This window comes from Balaenoptera borealis (genome assembly GCF_965194805.1).
Source record: "Balaenoptera borealis genome assembly, chromosome: 15".
NCBI classification, from domain to species: domain Eukaryota; kingdom Metazoa; phylum Chordata; class Mammalia; order Artiodactyla; family Balaenopteridae; genus Balaenoptera; species Balaenoptera borealis.
In genome coordinates, this window is record NC_138871.1 from 45859507 (window position 1) to 45881600 (window position 22094).

Here is a 22094-nt window from a genome sequence, read left to right on the forward strand (position 1 = left end):
AAAAGCAGCAAGGGAAAAGCAACAGATAACATACAAGGGAATCCCCATAAGGTTAACAGCTGATCTTTCAGCAGAAACTCTGCAAGCCAGAAGCGAGTGGCAGGACATATTTAAAGTGATGAAAGGGAAAAACCTACAAACAAGATTACTCTACACAGCAAGGATCTCATTCAGATTCGATGGAGAAATTAAAAACCTTTACAGACAAGCAAAAGCTAAGAGAATTCAGCACCAAGAAACCAGCTTTACAACAAATGGTAAAGGAACCTCTCTAGGCAGGAAAAACAGAGAAGAATAAGACCTACAATAACAAACCCAAAACAATTAAGAAAATGGTAATAGGAACATATACATCGATAACTACCTTAAATGTAAATGGATTAAATGCTCCAACCAAAAGACACAGGCTTGCTGAATGGATACAAAAACAAGACCCACATATATGCTGTCTACAAGAGACCCACTTCAGACCTAGGGACACCTACACACTGAAACTGAGGAGATGGAAAAAGATATTCCATGCAACTGGAAATCAAAAGAAAGCTGGAGTAGCAGTTCTCATATCAGACAAAATAGACTTTAAAATAAAGACTATTACAAGAGACAAAGAAGAACACTACATAATGATCAAGGGATCAATCCAAGAAGAACATATAACAATTGTAAATATTTATGCACCCAACATAGGAGAACCTCAATACATAAGGCTAATGCTAACAGCCATAAAAAGGGAAATCGACAGTAACACAATCATAGTAGGGGACTTTAACACCCCATTTTCATCAATGGACATATCATTCAAAATGAAAATAAATAAGGAAACACAAGCTTTAAATGACACATTAAACAAAATGGATTTAATTGATATTTATAGGACATTCCATCCAAAAACAACAGAATACACTTTCTTCTCAAGTGCTCATGGAACATGCTCCAGGACAGATCATATCCTGGGTCACAAATCAAGCCTCAGTAAATTTAAGAAATTGAAATCATATCAAATATCTTTTCCGACCACAACGCTATGAGACTAGATATCAATTACAGGAAAAAATCTGTAAAAAATACAAGCACATGGAGGCTAAACAATACACTACTAAATAACCAAGAGATCACGGAAGAAATCAAAGAGGAAATCAAAAAATACCTAGAAACAAATGACAATGAAAACACGACGACCCAAAACCTATGGGATGCAGCAAAAGCAGTTCTAAGAGGGAAGTTTATAGTAATACAATCCTACCTCAAGAAACAAGAAACATGTCAAATAAACAACCTAACCTTACACCTAAAGCAATTAGAGAAAGAAGAACAAAAAAACCCCAAAGTTAGCAGAAGGAAAGAAATCATAAAGATCAGATCAGAAATAAGTGAAAAAGAAATGAAGGAAACAATAGCAAAGATCAATAAAACTAAAAGCTGGCTCTTTGAGAAGATAAACAAAATTGATAAACCATTAGCCAGACTCATCAAGAATAAAAGGGAGAAGACTCAAATCAATAGAATTAGAAATGAAAAAATAGTAACAACTGACACAGCAGAAATACAAAGGATCATGAGAGATTACTACAAGCAACTATATGCCAATGAAATGGACAACCTGGAAGAAATGGACAAATTCTTAGAAAAGCACAACCTTCTGAGACTGAACCAGGAAGAAATAGAAAATATGAACAGACCAATCACAAGCACTGAAATTAAAACTGTGATTAAAAATCTTCGAACAAACAAAAGCCCCAGACCAGATGGCTTCACAGGCAAATTCTATCATTTAGAGAAGAGCTAACACCTATCCTTCTCAAACTCTTCTAAAATATAGCAGAGGGAGGAATACTCCCAAACTCATTCTATGAGGCCACCACCACCCTGATACCAAAACCAGACAAAGATGTCACAAAAAAAGAAAACTACAGGCCAATATCACTGATGAACATAGATGCAAAAATTCTCAACAAAATACTAGCAAATAGAATCCAACAGCACATTACAAGGATCATACACCATGATCAAGTTGGGTTTACCCCAGGAATGCAAGGATTCTTCAATATACGCAAATCAATCAATGTGATACACCATATTACCAAATTGAAGGATAAAAACCATATGATAATCTCAATAGATGCAGAAAAAGCTTTCGACAATATTCAACATCCATTTATGATAAAAACTCTCCAGAAAGTAAGCATAGAAGGAACTTACCTCAACATAATAAGGTAAGCCATACATGGTTTGCCATATATGACAAACCCACAGCCAACATCGTTCTCAATGGTGAAAAACTGAAACAATTCTCACTAAGATTAGGAACAAGACAAGGTTGCCCACTCTCATCACTATTATTCAACATAGTTTTGGAAGTTTTAGCCACAGCAATCAGAGAAGAAAAAGAAATAAAAGGAATCCAGATAGGAAAGGAAGAAGTAAAACTGTCACTGTTTGCAGATGACATGATACTATACATAGAGAACCCTAAAGAAGCTACCAGAAAACTACTAGAGCTAATCAATGAATTTGGTAAAGTAGCAGGATACAAAATTAATGCACAGAAATTTCTCACGTTCCTATACACTAATGATGAAAAATCTGACAGAGAAATTAAGAAAACATTCCCATTTACCATTGCAACAAAAAGAATAAAATACCTAGGAAAACACCTACCTGACAAAAGACATGTATGCAGAAAACTATAAGACACTGATGAAAGAAATTAAAGATGATGGAAACAGATGGAGAGATATACCTTGTTCTTGGATTGGAAGAATCAACATTGTGAAAATGACTATACTACCCAAAGCAATCTACAGATTCAATGCAATCCCTATCAAACTACCAATGGCATTTTGCAGAGAACTCGAACAAAAAGTTTCACAATTTGTATGGAAACACAAAAGACCCCAAATAGTCAAAAGAATCTTGAGAAAGAAAAACGGAGCTGGAGAAATCAGGCTCCCTGACTTAAGACTATACTACAAAGATACAGTAATCAAGACAGTATGGTACTGGCACATAAACAGAAATATAGATCAATGGAACAGGATAGAAAGCCCAGAGACAAACCCACGTACATATGGTCACCTTATCTTTGATAAAGGATGCAAGAATATACAATGGAGAAATGACAGCCTCTTCAATAAGTGGTGCTGGGAAAATTGGACAGCTACATGTAAAAGAATGAAATTAGAACACTCCCTAACACCATACACAAAAATAAACTGAAAATGGATTAAAGACCTAAATGTAAGGCCAGACACTATCAAACTCTTAGAGGAAAACATAGTCAGAACACTCTTTGACATAAATCACAGCAAGATCCTTTTTGAACCACCTCATAGAGGAAGGGAAATAAAAACAAAAATAACTAATGGGACCTAATGAAACTTAAAAGCTTTTGCACAGCAAAGGAAACCATAAAGAAGATGAAAAGACAACCCTCAGAATGGGAGAAAATATCTGCAAGTGAAGCAACTGACGAAGGATTAATCTCCAAAATATACAAGCAGCTCGTGCAGCTCAATATCAAAAAAACAAACAACCCAATCCAAAAATGGGCAGAAGACCTAAATCGACATTTCTCCAAAGAAAATATACAGATTGCCAACAAACACATGAAAGGATGCTCAACATCACTAATCGTTAGAGAAATGCAAATCAAAACTACAATGAGGTATCACCCAATACCAATCAGAATGGCCATCATCAAAAAATGTACAAATGCTGGAGAGGGTGTGGAGAAAAGAGAACCCTCTTGCACAGTTGGTGGGAATGTAAATTGATACAGCCACTATGGAGAACAGTATGCAGGCTCCTTAAAAAACTAAAAATAGAACTACCATACAACCCAGCAATCCCACTACGGGGCATGTACCCTGAAAAAACCGTAATTCAAAAAGAGTCATGTACCACAATGTTCAGTGCAGCTCTATTTACAATAGCCAGGACATGGAAGCAACCTAAGTGTCCACTGACAGATGAATGGATCATGAGGATGTGGCACATATAGAAAATGGATTATTACTCAGACATAAAAAGAAACGAAACTGAGTTATTTGTAGTGAGGTGGATGGACCTAGAGACTGTCATACAGAGTGAAGTAAGTCAGAAAGAGAAAAACAAATACCATATGCTAACACATATATATGGAATCTAAGACAGAAAAAAAAAAGGTCATGAAGAATCTAGGGGCAAGACGGGAATAAAGACACAGACCTACTAGAGAATGGACTTGAGGATAAGGGGAGGGGGAAGGGTAAGCTGGGAAAAGTGAGAGAGTGGCATGGACATATATACACTACCAAACGTAAAATAGATAGCTAGTGAGAAGCAGCCGCATAGCAGAGGGAGATCAGCACAGTGCTTTGTGTGCACCTAGAGGGGTGGGATAGGGAGTGCAGGAGGGAGACACAAGAGGAGGGTATATGGGGATATATGCATATGTATAGCTAATTCACTTTTTTATACAGCAGAAATTAGCACTCCACTGTAAAGCAATTATACTCCAATAAAGATGTTAAAAAAAAAAAAAAGAACACTGGGCTAGGTGCCAACTTAATGAAAAAATTGATTCTGTTAATTTAAGAATTTAATGCGTCATATATACATATATTATTAAAAGTCTATTTCACAAGATGGCAACATCTTTTGGGTTGAAAAAAAAAAAAACACTGGTCTACTGAGATCTGAAACATACAAATGAGGATCTGAACATCTTGCTGCAGAGTAGACCAGCAGCATCAGCATCACCTGGGAGCTGGTTAGAAATGCAGGATGTCAGCCCTCACCACCAGACTTACTGAATCAGAATCTGAATTTTATTAGTGAGTGCTTGGGTGACTCCTATGCACAATGATATCTGAGAAGAACTGTTTGCTGTCAAACATTTTAATTACATTTAAGTCCAATCCACATATGACAAATCGAGTTAAACCTACAAGAGGAGGCTGACTGCTGAAGATGTGTAGGTCTGCTGGCTAAAGGATAGCTTTCTATGCGGCTCCAGCTTATTGGGGAAAGTCAGTTCCAGAAGCAGAGTCAGCAAGGTAACCTTCCCAACAGCTTGCATTTTCTTTTTTGTTGGCAAATACATCACCTACATTGCAAAGTTATTGAGATCCACATCCTTGTGAGTAGGAGAGGCCCTAGAACAGCCCTGCTTAGAGATGCTGCCATGAAACAGTTTTTCACTTACCACAGTATAATCTACATTCTGATTGACTGTTGGTGGTAGAGCCAATATAATTCTTTATAAGAGAGCATACTCAAGTGTAATGTTTTTCAAGCAGTGATCCATTATATAGTAACCATATTTTAAAAATAAAAACATGGTCATATATTCTGAATTAAAAAGAGAATAATGACATGACAATAGCAAGTATACCCATAACAATAACTGAATGGAATATTTGTGACTGTCCTGCGAAATCTAGGACATATGGTGCCAAAACCCATGAGGCATTAATGACCTGGATGAGAAGTACTATGACCTTGGTCTTTCTCTGGATATCTATACCAGAATTCTGGGCACACCAAGTTATTTCTCACCCTGGTGCCGTTACACATAACCGCTCTTCTCCATCACATCTTCGCTTACCTACCCCTTCTCATCCTTCAGGTCTCAGCTTAAATGCCATCTCCCTAGACAGCTGCTCTGGAAACCTTATCTAAGGTAGCTCCCATACTCCCACTCAACCCAGTTCCCCTCCAAGGCCATTCCCTCGTTAGTACTTATCACAATCTATTGATATATTCACCTTGCTTTCTTGTTCATTCATTGTTGGCTTCCTCCACCAGAATGGGGGCAAGAACTTGGTCATGTTCAAAGCTGCACCCCTGTATCTGGTACATTCTAGATGTGAAATGAGTTTTTGATGAATAAACAAATGAAAAAGAGTAAAATCTACCCAATTTAGAGAATAAATAAATCTTAATAAAAAATCACCAGACTATAGCTTATTAACAAAAATAACAATAGTAAAATCATTTATGAATAGACCGTAAGCTTCCATCAAAACCTTTCACTACATGCTCATGCCAATGAACAGAGCAAGTAAGATCCAACGAATACTGTGGATGGTACCACTGAGTGACTTCGCTTAAATCTCTTTCCCTCTCTGAGCTGTACCTGTAAAATAAAGGCTATCTCTCAGAGTTGTGGGCAAAGGGATTTCTGTGTGTGTGTGTGTGTGTGTGTGTGTGTAGTGCCTGGTACAGAGCAAGCACTCAACTCAATACAGGTTTGATTCTTTATAGTTACCACCGTGCTTCCCTTGTTCAAACTGGTCAAGGGACTGAAGAATATGAAATCACATCTCCAGGCCTTCATGTGAACCTGTGTACCCAACAGTCCAGGCCCAACCATGGCTATTACACCCATCTCTTCAAATTCAGCAAGTGCAATTGAGTGCACCTGCAGCACCAGATAATTTTAGCCATGTCACAATTGAGACTTAACAAATTTTTTAAAAACATCTCCAGCAGGGCTTCCCTGGTGGCGCAGTGGTTGAGAATCTGCCTGCTAATGCAGGGGACACGGGTTCAAGCCCTGGTCTGGGAAAATCCCACATGCCGCGGAGCAACTGGGCCCGTGAGCCACAACTGCTGAGCCTGCGCGTCTGGAGCCTGTGCCCCGCAACGGGAGGGACCGCGATAGTGAGAGGCCCGCGCACCGCGATGAAGAGTGGCCCCCGCTTGCCGCAACTAGAGAAAGCCCTCGCACGAAACGAAGACCCGACACAGCTATAAATAAATAAATAAATAAATAGAGTAGCTATTAATTAAAAAAAAAAAAAAAAAAAGTAGTGGCAAGCCTTTGAGAGATTTTAAGTGAAGGAAGAATATCTTAGGTCACCCCCTGCTGAGGGAATAAAATAAAAGATGATAAATGTAAATATTAAAAAAAAAAAAAAAATCTCCAGCAGTTCATTGTTTCAGGTCATTGCTTCAAAGCTGGTGATGTTCCTAAGGTGAACTTGAACATGGTTCCATTTCTAAACAGAGTTCTTGTGATCTGCTTCAAATACCCTTAAATAAAGCACGAGGTTGAAAAACAGTTACAAGGAATCACAAACTTACTGAGTTCTGGTTAGAAACAAGGCACGATGGTAGGGACCACAGTAACCGAGAAAAATAAAAAAGTGTGTAAAGCAGTGAAGTGATAGCTCTGGGTTTTGGAATCAGACTGACTTGGGTTCCAGTTCCCATTCTACAATCTGCTAAATAGTGACCATGGGCAACATCTTTAACCTTTCTGTGCCTCAGTTTCCTCACCAGGGAACTGAGGCTAACCACAGTACCAATGTCATGGGGTTGTCGAGAAGATGGAAGAGATAAATCCGTACACACATTTAGCACCGAGTCTGCACTCAGGAAATGTTGGCTCTGATTATTAAATTCATTCTCAGCCTCAAGGGTCTTACATACATTTACAAATGAAAATATTCAGAGTGAAACAACGGCACTAAATGATATATATCAAGTGAGTAGCATCGGTCACAAAAGATGCAAAACTTTAGGAGTGCAAGGCATTCCTTCATCTAAGGCACCCCTTCATCTAAGGATGGTAAAAGGTCTCATGGGAGAGGTGAGATTGAAATGGATGGGGCCATGCAAGACGTAGATACAAATAGGCTCCCTGCGGCGGGCACTTCCTATTTGCCAAACACTGTGGGGAACCTTGTATGTTATCTCCACAAGCTACAAGTTAGGTACCTCTAAACCTCCATTGCATGTATGAGAAGCTATTTTACTGATGACAGTTGAGACTCACACAGGTTTAGTAGCTTCCCCAAGCCACCCAACTGGTGGCACATCTAGGTTCAAAATCAGGTCTGTCTGACCAAGGCCCATGCTCCCACCACTATGCCACTGGGGGAAAGGGATCAGGAGAAGAAGGACGAAGGGGGAGATAAATCATCGCAGCGTGAGACAGGAAAGAACATAGTAATCTTATTACATGGCAAGTGGGAAGCAAACAATTTATGATTTTTTTTAAAGAAAAGGAAAATGAAGGTAGAAAGGTGGGTTAAGACCAGGCAGAATGGAAAACTCAGAATTTTGGACTTCAGACTATGGACAGTGAGGAAACATTTTTATGTCTTTGGTGTACGTGTGTGTTTTTGATTAAATACTGTACTACTACTATCATTACTAAGAGCATTTATTGAGCAACGATAAAGGGCCAGGCCCCACGCTAAACTATTTGCAAACATTACTTCTAATAGTTACAATTCTGCAACTTAGGTGTTGTTACCCACCCTTTCACAAACAAACAAGGCCCTGAGAGGTCAAGCCACTCACTCGGATGCCTCTAGTAAACAAACAGCAGAGTGGGCTCAAACCCAAGTGGGTGTGAAATCAAAGTCAGTGCCCTTTCCCCTAAAATGGTACTGCCCGAAAAACCTCCCTTGCAACAGAGAGCTGAAAAATAAGAGAAACGAAAAGGGAGACAGGGGACTAGTCAGACGCAAAATAGGGATCCAGAGTAAGGAGAGAAATGTCTCAACTGGAGTCACTGTGAAAATGGACGGGAGGTGACAGAGAGCAAATGTGTTCATGACCTTTTCTTTCATTTGCTCCAGTTCTGTGTCATGGTCTGCTACCTGCAGCAGAAACCAAGTTAGTAATTATTCCTGCCTGTATTACTGTCCTTGCCTTCAAGCCCTGATTTGAGTGTTGCTTTAATATTTATTTGTCCCATCACAATGTTATCAGAGTTAAAATATGGCATCATCCGCTAATCTGTTAACTGTATTGAAGTGTAGTCATTCAAGAGAATAAAACTAAGCCTCCATATCCAATAAATCACATTATGCTTCACATATTAACATCTTAAAAAATCTGACTTAAACACATAGTCTGTCAAATCAGGAGGAAACATACGCTGAACTCTAATGAGCTCTGCCAAATCCTACAGTATTATTATTAAAGTTCATCGTCATCTCAGAGATGACACGGTTTTCTAAAATGGAGTGTGGTATCAATATTTGTTGGGCTGCTTTCTAGTTAATATTCTCGGGAAAGTAGCACAATAAATAAAACAGTGGGAAATGTATGCATTATGAATATATCTTTCAAACTAATGCAAAAGCTATGTGGACAATTACTTACATTATCTCGTTTGATGGAATCAAGAGTTGGAAGTTTTAATATTTATGTCATGATTCCAAAAAACCCCAAACATTTCTGCACTAGTACCTTAGGTTTAGTCCTCCTCATTCAATGAGAAACGGCAATATTTTAAATAGAAAATCAGTAGTATAACTGGCTATACAGAAATGAGTTGAAATTCATAAAGATAAAGGAGTACAAATTTCCTTTCCATATATACAGTTAATACATTAATATTCCTAACATTTTACAATACTAATTTCAAACATCTAGTATGTTTCTGGGAATAAAATTATCAAGGAAATGGCACTTAAGAGTCCCATATACTAAGGATAAAAACAAATATTGCTTGTGTACCACCTTCACCGGAAAAAGATATTTACATATAGACGATAAAGCAAAATAACAACATAAACATTCTACATTCTCTAATTTTACAGCTCTTAATTATATAATGATCTGTGGTCTGTGTTTTTTAATCTGTTGGACTTAATTTTATTCCTATGTGCAAACACATACATGGATATTAAAGAACTCTGCTCACCTATACTCAGACCCAACCAAATATCATCGAAAATTTAGCAATAAAGTCCTTTCTCTGCAGGCAGCCTTGCTACTATGTCACTGTAAAGCACAAAGATATAACTATCTTAATAACAAGACCAGAAGCTAAATCATCTTTTTTTTTCTTTTCAAAATTGAAGCTCCTTGCAAACCTAGTTACACAAATAACTTCATTCACCTTATCTTCAAATCTGAGTGTTTCTTCAACTAAGCCAGATATCATCACATCCCCACTAGTCCGATAGCCTGTCATAACAGTGGTTCACTGCAACTCCACCCTTTTCCCACCTTCAGTTTCAACAGTGCATTTAATTTTTTTTCCTATTAGAGAAAAAAAATTAAGATTAGGAGTTCAAATCCTCAAAGTAGTTCAGTGAACTGTCACATTACTATTATTTAACTGCAGGGAATTTTCTGTTTAATTGCCACTCTCTCCCTTCCCCTAAAGGACTACAACTTATTTTGATGGTGTAATGGAAAGCACTGCATTAAGAAAGAGCAAAAACATAATGGGTTTTAATTTTTAAATATCTAACCTTTTCACGAGTCACTGTTAATCATTTGCACCTGTGACTTTAATAATCAGTTCAGCAATTACAGAAGCAAAATCTCCAGGATGGGACTAAGTAAGGATGCCCCAATCACAACCATTACCATAGCAGGGAGAGAAGAAAGCTATTCTGTCATACGTGACATGAAGAAAGTTTTACATGTCAGTTCCACCCAATCTTGAGAACGGTAGAGCTCCTAGTACTTAAAATTTTCATCTTCTAAAATTCAAGACTTTTTAAAAAATATATCTCACTGCATTTTCAAATATTAAGTTTTTACTTTCTGTAACAATTTTTTCAACTTTAGGGCTTGGGGGGAAAGAAGGCTCCAGAATACAGAATAATCACAACACTATAAGAGGGGAAAAAGCTAGTTTTTAAAAATCATTCTTCCCACAGAGACATTAAGACCATTATCATTACACCACTTAACCATTTACTTCATTATGAAAGGAAACTTAGAGCACAAGTGGCAATATTCTGAAACGTGAACAATGAACACACAAGTCTGGAAGGTACAAATATGGTCTCTGTCAGTTGTGGTCCATCCTCAGCAAGTCATTTTCCCTGTGGGCTGAGGCTCCCATATCGTGGAAATCTTCCCTAACTGCTGAAGGCTGAAAAGGATTCCCTGTGAACAGCATCTGGACCACACCTTGTTTGGTCACACAAGAAGCTGACAAGGGCTGGAGGAAAATGCGTCTGGTCCAAAGATGAGAGGACAGGGCCAAAAATCAAAATATACCCCTCTACAATTTAATAAGGAGGACCCCTAAAATGTCTATTCATCCAGTTTTGTTCTTCTAATCAGTCCCGCCATCCGCTACTAGATGTTGGTCATTCTGTGGGCTGGCTGGTAGGGTTTTGTGGTCCAGCAACTGCCAGCCTTTTATAACCTCAGTGATGGTGTGGAAGCATCCATAAATATGCTTTTTGGCACTAAGTCACTACCAAGGGAAATATTAGAGAACAAACTCCCCACCCACAGCAGAAATTTCTTAGTTTCAAAGCATCTGGAATGAAGATCCCAATTACCTTTAGCAAAATTTCTTTTAGGGTTTTTTTTTTTTTCAATCCTCTTGCTTGCTGAGGAACCTTCTAAAGAGCCCCCCAAAGATGATACCCACAGTTCAGGTTATTGGTCCTACATTTTCCTAGTTAGGGAGGGAAGGAGAAGTGTTTGATAGTTTACCCAGGATCCTTCCACTTGTAGCCGGAATGAACACCAAAAAAGCATCAGGACCCTTAACTCCTTAGAGATTTAAAAGACTTCCGGAGGAATAAAAAGAAATCTCTCCCTCCACACCTGCACCCCCTACCCTGCTTCTGCCCCAGCCTTAGAATCAGTAGCCCGTCTGTAATTCCATGAGGTTCCAGAGAGACTCCTTTATTCCATGGGGCTTCCGGATCTGACCCCAGGAAAGCCCAGTTGGTCATCCTTCTCCTCACCCTTCCAACCTTCACACCCAACCCCTCCCCACCGCCCCAGGCCACCTCCTTACCTGATAATGTCGTCGTTGTGTCCCAAGAAGAATTTTTGGCTGTGCTCGCGGGTGCTGTAAACCACCCCGACGCCAGCCACAAAGTAGACCACTTCCTTGCCGGCGGTGTAGTACAGGTTGTTGCGGCACTGGTGACCCCGGTACCCGTACACCCACTCCAGCCGGAGCTGGCAGCTGGGAGCTGTCCGATCCGCCATGATAAGCTGACCCCACTCGCCCCCCGGTCCCTCCGCACGCGGGTCCGCGGCCCCTGGGCTCCGGGTCTGTCCTCTCCAAGGCTCGGGATGCGGAGGACCTGCAAGGGCTCAGCGTGCAGCGCCGGGCTCTGATTTCCGCGGCGACGCACAGACACAGACCAGCGCGCCGGCCGCAACCATCATCCGCCGCCGCCGCCGGAGACGAGCCGCCAGGTGCGCGGCCGCCAGACCTCGCCGGGCTCTCCGGCTCCCTCTCCACGGGAGAGGCGTCTTCTGGGGCGCCAGCACTCGCGCGCGCACGCCTCACTGCACCTGCGGGCTACGGCCCCCGTGAGAGGTTTTTGGGAGGGTCACCCCGCCTTTTAAATCATGGATCTGCATATCCAAACACTGATTACCAGTTCACTAACTGAAGTTTGCTGTGCCCGGGGGCCTCGCAGCAGGCAGCGGGATTTATTCTGTGACAGCTTTAATTTGACAAGGAACTCGAGTAAGCTTTGCCATCGCCATCCTTGGATCCGAAACTGACAGTCTACATCCAGGATGCGAGAGCGAGGAAGAAAGAAACATGTTTTGCGTAAGTCACCCAGTCCAAGAAAATGATCCCCAAACTAAACCAAGTTTTTAAAAAATTGTCAACTATTCCTCCTCTCTCCCTCCAGATCCATCTTTTTAATGATATGAAATATGCCCTAAATGCTGCTGGCTGGTGGCTGCCGATACGATTTGAAAGAATATTTGCTGCAAGAGGGAGGAGATATGGGGATATATGTATATGTATAGCTGATTCACTTTGTTATAAAGCAGAAGCTAACACACCATTGTAAAGCAATTATACTCCAATAAAGATGTTTAAAAAAAAAACCCAAAAAAGAACATTTGCTGTTTCCCCACTGAGCCAGGGCAAATATGCAACGGTCATTTTTTAGTTGTTCCAATTAGTTGTCGTGTATGTGTTCATAATTCATATCCTCCGTGAACCGTCTCTTGGCCGAGAAAACCACAAGAACTTAGCAGCTCTTACTAATTAGCAACTCCAATTGAAAGCGCCATAAAAGATTTTTTCTGAATCGGAGGAAACTGAGACACTAGTGCAGCTAGAGGCAGGAAAGCTCAACCTACAAACGCTCCCAGTCCACAAGAAATTAATTAATTAACAAGTGACCAAAATCTTGTACCTCTCCCCAGGAAGGTCTGCGCTAGCTATGGGGTCCCGCAGGCGCAAGGGTCACGCCTCTAGCCCGGCGTGGGGCGGGAGCGCCCGAGGAACCACTGGGGACGGCGAGCCCCCACATACGCGCACACACATCCCAGGCATTGGTCTCTGCCGACCTGAGGGATGCCGGCCCCGGGGGACACCCCGGCCCGCGCACAGTGCCGCCTTGGCGGCGTCCTGCACTCCTCCCACACCCGATCCAGGCTAGCCTGCGGAGCATCCCGGCTCTGCCGCCCCTAACCTCTGCTCTGAGCGGCAGCCGCGAGCACGTCCCGGATCTCGCACGGGCGAGCGAAATCCTCTGCTTGTCCCCCACTTCCCAACCCTTCCCCGCCTCCCGCACCCGAGGATAGGCTTCGTCACTGGGGCGCCGCGGGAGACAGGTTCTTCCTCCAGCCGAGGCTCCGGGGGCGGGGCCACAGCGCCGCTTTCGGGAACCGCGGCTGCGGGTTACTAGGCGAGATCTCGGCGCTTGGAAACGGCGGTGCCCCTGAGCGCTGGGACCGCCCCCTCCTTCCACCTCCCCTGTTGCCTCCTTCCTCCGATGCATCCTGGGAAATGTAGTCCGCTCCACGCGGGCCCGGACAGGGAGCGCACGGAGCCGGACCACAAGTCCCAGGATTCCGCGCGCCCAGAGTGGTCCGTAGAGAGGCCGTTAACTGCGTCCGCGGTGCTTGCTGTTCTTTGCTGAGCAGAGGAAGGCGCACCAAGGGCGACCGCTGGCCAGCGACCTGCGTTACCTAGTGACTAAGGCTGCCGGCCCGCGTGCGTGTGTATCTAAAAAGAAGAGCAGTGGAGCAGGAATAGAGACCATAACATCTCTACTGCCCACGTCGAGAATTTCTTCTGCACCTGTCCCTGAGGGCTACTGTAGCCGACTCAAGCCCAAGTTTGTTTCCCACTTCAGTTTTAGTTTTTATTCAGATGGATTCTAATCTGTTAAAGTGCAGTAATGCCGCGTTTAAGAAAAATGCTGGGGATGTGGTCTCACATTGTCCTAAGAACCAGCGCCTTCCTATGAGCTGCTTCATAAGACTTGGGTAGTTAAGGATAACCAGATTTTGCAAATGGGAAGGTGCTCACGCCACGAACAACTAACCTTGACCCTCAAACGCAGAAGCCAGTGGCATCTATCCAAGTGAACTGTGAATTCCAGTGTGTTCTGAAGTAGCCTCTTTTCAAATCCGGGCAACAGCTGACCTGCAAGAAGAGGCTTCAAAATCTCACTGACTAAAAAGCTGCAGAAGGACGATTAAAGGGACATTTTTAGCATGCCCTTTCCTTTCTGTGCTCTCAGAGTAATCCCTTACTCAGTTCTTCAACTACCTCAAGCTTTAGCACAGCCCTCTGAATGGTAGGAAAGCCTCTAGGAGATTAGAAGTGCCAGAGTTTGGATGAGCGGTTGCTGCCTGCAGCAGTGAAGAGGATGTGAATTGGTCTCATCATTCTTTTTAAGTAAACAAAGATCTACAAATCCATGAAGTCGCGCTGTGCTAGACAATAAGGGCACTACCAAATGTAAAAACAAAAACAAACAAAAAAACATGGTCTGAAAGATCTGAGACATAAGCTAAAATATAATGACCAATAATGCCATGCCATAAAACAGTGCCAATGAATTAAATAGAGACAGTAAATTCTATATAAAAATTCACAAGATGAAGAGCTTTTCCAGCTATAAGTCAGGAAGGACTTCATGGAGGAAATAGGAAATAAAGGTAGAATTGAGATAAGTAAACATAAATTGAAAGCACTCTGCATGGGTCTATAGAGTAAAAGGGTAGATACAGAAAAACAAAGATTTAGAGAATAGAACTGGTGCAAGAGAGAATTCGTGTAAGATGAGAAGGGGACATAAACCTGAAAGGTTAGATTGTGAATGGAGCTGAACCTAGAGGTTTGCACCATATTCTTAAAATAATGGAAGGCCATTGGATTTTTTCGGGGGGCGGGGAAGAAGGGAATAACAATGAAAACACCAGTAGTCAAAGCTTTGGGTATTAGAGGCTTAAGGTAGACCTTGGTTGGGGTTCTACATTAGAGGTAGTAGCAATGGTCCAGAAAGGAAGGGACATCTTCCAGAAAAATTACAAAAGGATGTTGAAAAGAGTCTCCTCAACAAATAGAAATGGATATAACATGACATGTTCATTTCCTCAGTTACCTTTAATATAACTAGTGACCACCATGCTATACCATATTGTACTTTTAGTTAAATGAGTATACCTATACCTCCCAATTCAAGACATAGATCTATTTATTATTAAACAACTGATGAGAAAATACAGCAGAGTAAGGCACAGTTAGAGAATTTTCCACCTCATGTTTCTTAGACAATGAGAGGGAAAAATATTCTCAAGAAACAGTATTAAGGACATAAGGTAAGTTCAGGAACTCATGAAAATTCTCACTAAAATACTTCCATTTATAAAAGTAAAACAAGAGAGTAAGTGTATAGTTTCCAGGTTGTAGAGAGGATACTTTTAGAGAAGAAGACCCTGTGTATTACCTTGGGTCTTCAACAGAAATCAAATGTTTTACCAGTATCTGCCATCATCAGGGCACTCTGCAGAGTCAAGAGAATAAGCCAGAATCCACAGGAGTGAGATACACCTTTGGCTGCATGGAAGGGGCTCTGGAACTGGACATTTCACAGGATCTCAAGAAATAGCAAAGGCCTATTCCCTAGCAGAAGCTATGCTCAATCCCAATAGATCTCACTGTTTTTCCTACTCAACGCTTTTCCAATTTTAGGCTACAGGAAAGTGGATAAAAAGCAATATCCAGCCACTATAGCTCTGAGAAGATAAACTTATTCTCAGATAAGGTGAGAAGAATGTCTAGAAGAATTCATACATAATGTATCTGAATAAATGATTTGGAAAGAGCTGCCCCATCAAACATAAGCAACAAAAAAAGTAAGGGCAGGGACTTCCCTGGTGCCGCAGTGGTTAGGAATCTGCCTGCCAACGCAGAAGACATGGGTTCGATCCTTGGTCTGGGAAGATCCCACATGCCACAGAGCAACTAAGCCCGTGCACCACAACTACTGAGCCTGTGCTCTGGAGCCCGTGAGGCACAACTACTGAGCCCACGCACGACTACTGAGCCCATGCGCCAGAACTACTGAAGCCCATGCACCTAGAGCCCGTGCTCTGCAACAAGAGAAGCCACCACAATGAGAGGCCCACGCACCGCAGCGAGGAGTAGCCCCCGCTCGCGGCAACTAGAGAAAGCCCGCACGTAGCAACGAAGACCCAACGCAGCCAAAAATAAATAAATTAATTAATAATAAATAAATGTTAAAAATAATAATTTTTTTTTAAATACCTTTAAAAGAAAAAGTAAGGGCATAGCAAAAGCAAACCAAAATCTTGAAAGAAAGGTACATTATATGCGAAAGATTGATGAAGAAAATTTATGTCAAAGAAGCAGATTCTCTACCAAAGAAGAACTTAGTTACAATATGAATTCAAAATATCAAGAGCTTAAAGATGGATACTAAAAATAAAAGCCAAGCTAAAGAAGTAATCAAATATGAACACAGTTTCAGATCTAATGAATACATTTGAAACAACAGAAAAAAAAATGGAAATCATATTACCAGTATGGAGGAAACACCAGAAATTATCACAAGAAATGCAGAGGAAAAAGCCAAGGATATTAAAATAGATAATGCTTGCAACAGCAAAGCTAACCCAACTACAGATCATTGGCATTCCTAAATTAGAGAAGCCAACAAATGGAACAGAAAATAAAATAGAGAAATATATTAACTGAATCTGCAGATTAAAGTGGTACACTGTATATAAGAAAAAAAAAAAGATGATATAGAATAGTCTCCTTGGAGGCATATCCTAGCAAAATTATTTAACTTCAAGAATAAATAATATTTCAAAATCATTTGCCAACTTTAGAGAGGACTGTTATACCACCCCTGCCAATTAGTAGTTAAAGAGAAACATTTAAGCATTTACTTTGTCTTCTTGGAGGAACTGAAGTTTATCCTCAGTTGATAAAGGAAAGCTATTTACATAAGAATGCTAGCTAATAAATGTAGGGAAAATAATAGATTTAGAAAATCATCCAATGATGTAACTGATGCAGGAAAAGGTTGCAAATGTATACCAAAATGATTAGATGAGAGGATATTCCTTCCCATAATGCTAAAGAATCACCCTACAAATTATGTAACTTTAAATCGAGTGCTCTGGAGGTCACCATCTCAATTAAATTATCAAACTTAGTATCACCAGTACTGGCACAATCTGCTCCTTCTGCCTCCTGATGTGATGCAGTATGAAATACTGCATAAAACATTTTTGGCCAAATAACTAAAGTCTAATCAAGCCTTATGACTTAACTCTAAGTTTACAGAAAATATGGGATAGATGAACAAGTTAACTGAAACCATAGGTAAACAATCAGGTAAAGCCAGAAAATAGGGCAGCATACAACACAAGTGGTCTGGCTTGATCAAAAAAGCAAACGTAATGAAACAAAAAATACATAACAAAAAGGTGGGGGATTATTCTTGGTTAAAAGAGACTAAAGAGATATAACAACCAAATACAATGGGTGACTCCTGATTGGATCTTGGATCCTGATTTTTTTTTTTAAGGCCACAAAAGACAATGTAGGAGAACGAACAATTGGGGAATTTTAATACAAAAAGGATTATTCTAGAGCAGTGGTCCCCAACCTTTTTGGCACCAGGGACCGGTTTCGTGGAAGACAATTTTTCCACGGATGTGGGGGGGATGATTCAGGCAGTAATGCGAGCGATGGGGAGCGATGGGGAGCGAGCAGCAGTCGAAGCTTCTCTGGCTCGCCCGCTGCTCACCTCCTACCGTGCGGCCGGGTTCCTAACAGGCCGAGGACCCGTACTAGTCCAAGGCCCTGGGGTTGGGGACCCCTGTTCTAGCGGATATTAGAGAATTACTGTTCTTATTCTTTGGAAAATTGTATTCTAAGGAAACACATCCTGAAGCATTGAGGAATAAAATGTTACATCTACAACTTACCTTCAAGTGATTCAGGAAGAAATGTGTTCTCTATGTACATACAAACACACATGCACAGGAGAGATAAAGCAAATATGGCAAATATTAGCAGTTGCTTTATGTATCTTTTTTCTGTATGTCTGAAATTTTTTATTATAAAAGACTGGGAAAATGTTTCTCAAGGATCTAGGCAGAAACAAAAATGGAGGATGCGTGTAGAAATCAGGCTGGCCTCACATTCTGCACTGCAACCTCCAATGCCAGAAAAAATGGAGCAGTATTTATAAGTTCTGATAGAGAAGGAAAGTATAATGTTAGAATTATACCCAGCTAAACTGTTAAGTGTAAAAGCAACAGGCAGACATTCTCTGACATTAAAGAACTTCAGGGCATTTTTTAGCCCTTGTGACAGTTATAATGAAGTTTAATGGCAAGTGACTAAAGAACCCAAATAAACCATTAAAGAAGGTAGAAGTTTCTCTACCACATAAAATGTTTGGAAGTATAGCAGATTAAGGAAATTTTCAGATACCCAGAATCTTCCTGTCTTGTTATACATTAATACAGATCTTTCACCTCATGGTTTAAGATGACAGATCAAACTTCAGCATTTACATTTGCAATACAGCTAGCAGGAAGGAGAAAAGAAGATCCCCTCCCTTTAAGAATATTTTCTGTAAGTTTCATACACTTCTGCTTACATCACATTGGCCAGAACTTAGAGTGCATCTAGCTGCAAGGGAGGCTAGGATTATACAATATATAATGGGGGCAGTGTGTACATTTAAAATCAGGAAAATTTTACTAAGAAGGAAATGGAAAAGCAATGTTGGTGTTCACCAGAAGTTTCTGCTAACACATTCATAAAAAAACTACCTGACAATGATATTCAGCCGTGCAAGAAGTGAACAAAAGAATCAGAAATGGTAAAGCATGGTAAAAAGATGGGAGGGGAGCAATGAATCAGTCTATTAAGGAAACAGTTCTCCTCATTCATTCTTCAGTTTCACTTTTTTTTTTTGTTATTAAGTAAAATTAGTTGAAACCCTTTATTTAAAAAAAATTCATGAGAATGGTATAATTCCATTCTCATGAAATTATTTCTATCCATTTAGTTATCTGCCATGCATCTAACTATGTCTGTATAGAGATATTGTAATATAGTTCACCAAAACCTAACCTAGTTATTTCTGGAGCAGTGAGATTTAGAATAACTTTTTGCCTTCTTTTGGACCTTTCTGATTTTTCAAAAATATTTGAAATGAGCATGTACCATTTTTATTAAAACAATAAGTCATTATCCATGCATCTATGGTCAATTAATCTACAGCAAAGGAGGCAACAATATACTATGGAGAAAAGACAGTCTCTTCAATAAAGGGTTCTGGGAAAACTGGACAGCTACATGTAAAAGAATGAGATTAGAACATTTCCTCACACCATATATAAAAATAAGCTCAGAATGGATTAAAGACCTAAATAAAAGACCTGAAACCATAAAACTCCTAGAAGAGAACATAGGCAGAACACTCTTTGATATAAACCATAGCAATAATTTTTGGATCCATCTCCAAAGGCAAAAGAAATAAAAACAAAAATAAATAAATGGGATCTAATTAAACTTAAAATCTTTTGCACAGCAAAGGAAACCATCAACAAAGTGAAAAGACAACCTACTGAATGGGAGAAAATATTTGCAAATGATATGACTGACAAGAAGTTGATAGCCAAAATACATTAACAGCTCACATAGCTCAATATCAAAAAGCAACACGATTTTAAAATGAGTGGAAGATCTGGATAAACATTTTTCCAAAGAAGACATATAGATGGCTAACAAGCATGAAAAGATGCTCAACATCTCTATTAGAGAAATGCAAATCAAAACTATAATGAGATATCACCTCACACCTGTCAGAATGGCTATCATCAAAAAGTCTACAAATATCAAATGTTGGCGAGAATGTGGAGAAAAGGAAACCCTTGTACACTGTTGAAGGGAATGTAAATTGGTGCAGCCACTATGGAAAACAATACAGAGGTTCCTCAAAAAACTAAAAATGTAACTACCATATGATCCACCAATTCCACTCCTGGAATATATACTCCTGGGTATATATCTGAAAAAAAAGCCACTGTTTTGAAAATATACATGCACCCCAATGTTCATAGCAGCATTATTTGCAATAGCCAAGACATGGAAGCAACTCAAGTGTCCATTAACAGATAAGTGGATAAAGAAGATGTGATATATATTTATACACACACACACACACACACACACACACACACAATGGAATATTAGCCATATAAAAGAATGAAATTATGCCATTTGAAACAACGTGGATGGACTTAGAGAGTATTATGCTTAGTGAAATAAGTCAGAGGGAGAAAGACAAATACTCTATGCTATCACTTATATGTGGAATCTAAAAAATAAAACAAGCAAATGTATATAACAAAACAAAAACAGACTGACAGATATAGAAAACAAACTAGTGGATACCAGTGGGAACAAGGAAGGGGAAAGGGCCAGATAGGGGTATGGGATTAAGAGATACAAACTACTATGTATAAAATAAGTACAAGGATATATTGTACAGAACAGAGAAATATAACCACTATTTTGTAATAACTTTAAACAGAGTATAATCTATAAATGTATTGAATCACTATGCTGTCCACCTGAAACTAATATTGTAAGTCAACGATATTTCAAAAAAAAATAAGTCATTGCTCTTAAAAATATCTGTTGATGATAGACTGTATTTTTCTTGAAATGATATTTGTAGTCATTAGGACAAACCCTTCGGCTGATCTTTCTAGACTCTGTTAATTGGCAATATCAAGAGCCTGTCAGATCATTGAACAGAGTTAGGGCATATGAGTGTAGTTGTTTAACCAGAGTTTTCTCTGTAAAAGATAACCAATTTATTTGGAGCTAGACCGTGTAGCCTTGACCTCATTAGCATTACACTTTAGATACCATTGAACTACAAAAAATTGACGATGATATTTCACCAGCAATCAACTAATGGGGTTAGAGTCCATATTTTTAACCAAGTAAAATACTTAAAAATAACACATGAAAAGATTCTCTACATCATTAGCTACCACGGAAATGCAATCAAAACCACAATGAAATACCACTTCACACCTGCTGTAATAAGACAATTACAAGCATCAGAGAGGATGTGGAGAAACTGGAACCCTCATACACTGCTGGTGAGAATGTAAAATGATGCAGCTGCTTTGGAAAACAATCTGGCAGTTCCTCCAAAAGTTAAACATGGAGTCACCATGTCATCCAGCAATCCCATTTCTAGATATATACCCAAGAGAAATACATCCACACAAAAACTTCTATTGCGTTAGCCAAAAGGTTCATTCATTTTTTTCCATAAGATGGCTCTACTAGCACTTAGTTGTCTTTAACTTCATTAGAAACAATTTTGTTAGATTGTATGTGACAGCTGTCAAATCAGCGAGCATTTAAAAAAAGACATCAAAATTGGTGAATTGGTGTAGCCATTTTAATATTGAAGATGGAAGAAAAAAGCATTTCCGGCACATTATGCTTTATTATTTCAAGAAAGATAAAAACGCAACCGAAATGCAAAAAAAAAAAAAAAAAGATTTGTGCAGTGTATGGAGAAGGTGCTGTGACTGATCTAATGTGTCAAAAGTGGTTTGCGAAGTTTCGTGCTGGAGATTTCTCACTGGACGATGCTCCATGGTCGGGTAGACCAGTTGAAGTTGATAGCGATCAAATTCAGACATTAACTGAGAACAATCAACGTTATACCACGCAGGAGATAGCCAACATACTAAAATATCCAAATCAAGCATTGAAAATCATTTGCACCAGCTTGGTTATGTTAATCACTTTGATGTTTGGGTTCCACATAAGTTAAGAAAAAAAACCTTCTTGACTATTTCCTCATGAGATTCTCTACTTA

General features: G+C 39.9%; 1 protein-coding gene across 11 annotated transcripts in view; it reads right to left on the bottom strand.

The window, feature by feature from the left end:
* Positions 1 to 22094, bottom strand: part of EML6 (EMAP like 6) — a 348966-nt gene that overhangs the window by 301917 nt on the left and 24955 nt on the right. For 9 of the 11 annotated variants that reach the window (XM_082357942.1, XM_082357941.1, XM_082357938.1 and 6 more), the window contains one exon: positions 11720 to 12448. The exons of 1 other annotated variant lie outside the window; for it this stretch is intronic. In XM_082357942.1, the coding sequence (XP_082214068.1) occupies positions 11720 to 11916 (197 nt within the window). In that variant the 5' untranslated portion in view covers positions 11917 to 12448. Of the gene's footprint in view, positions 1 to 11719; positions 12449 to 14231; positions 14333 to 22094 lie in introns of all 11 variants that reach the window. One more of the 11 variants, XM_082357934.1, reaches the window with a different exon arrangement.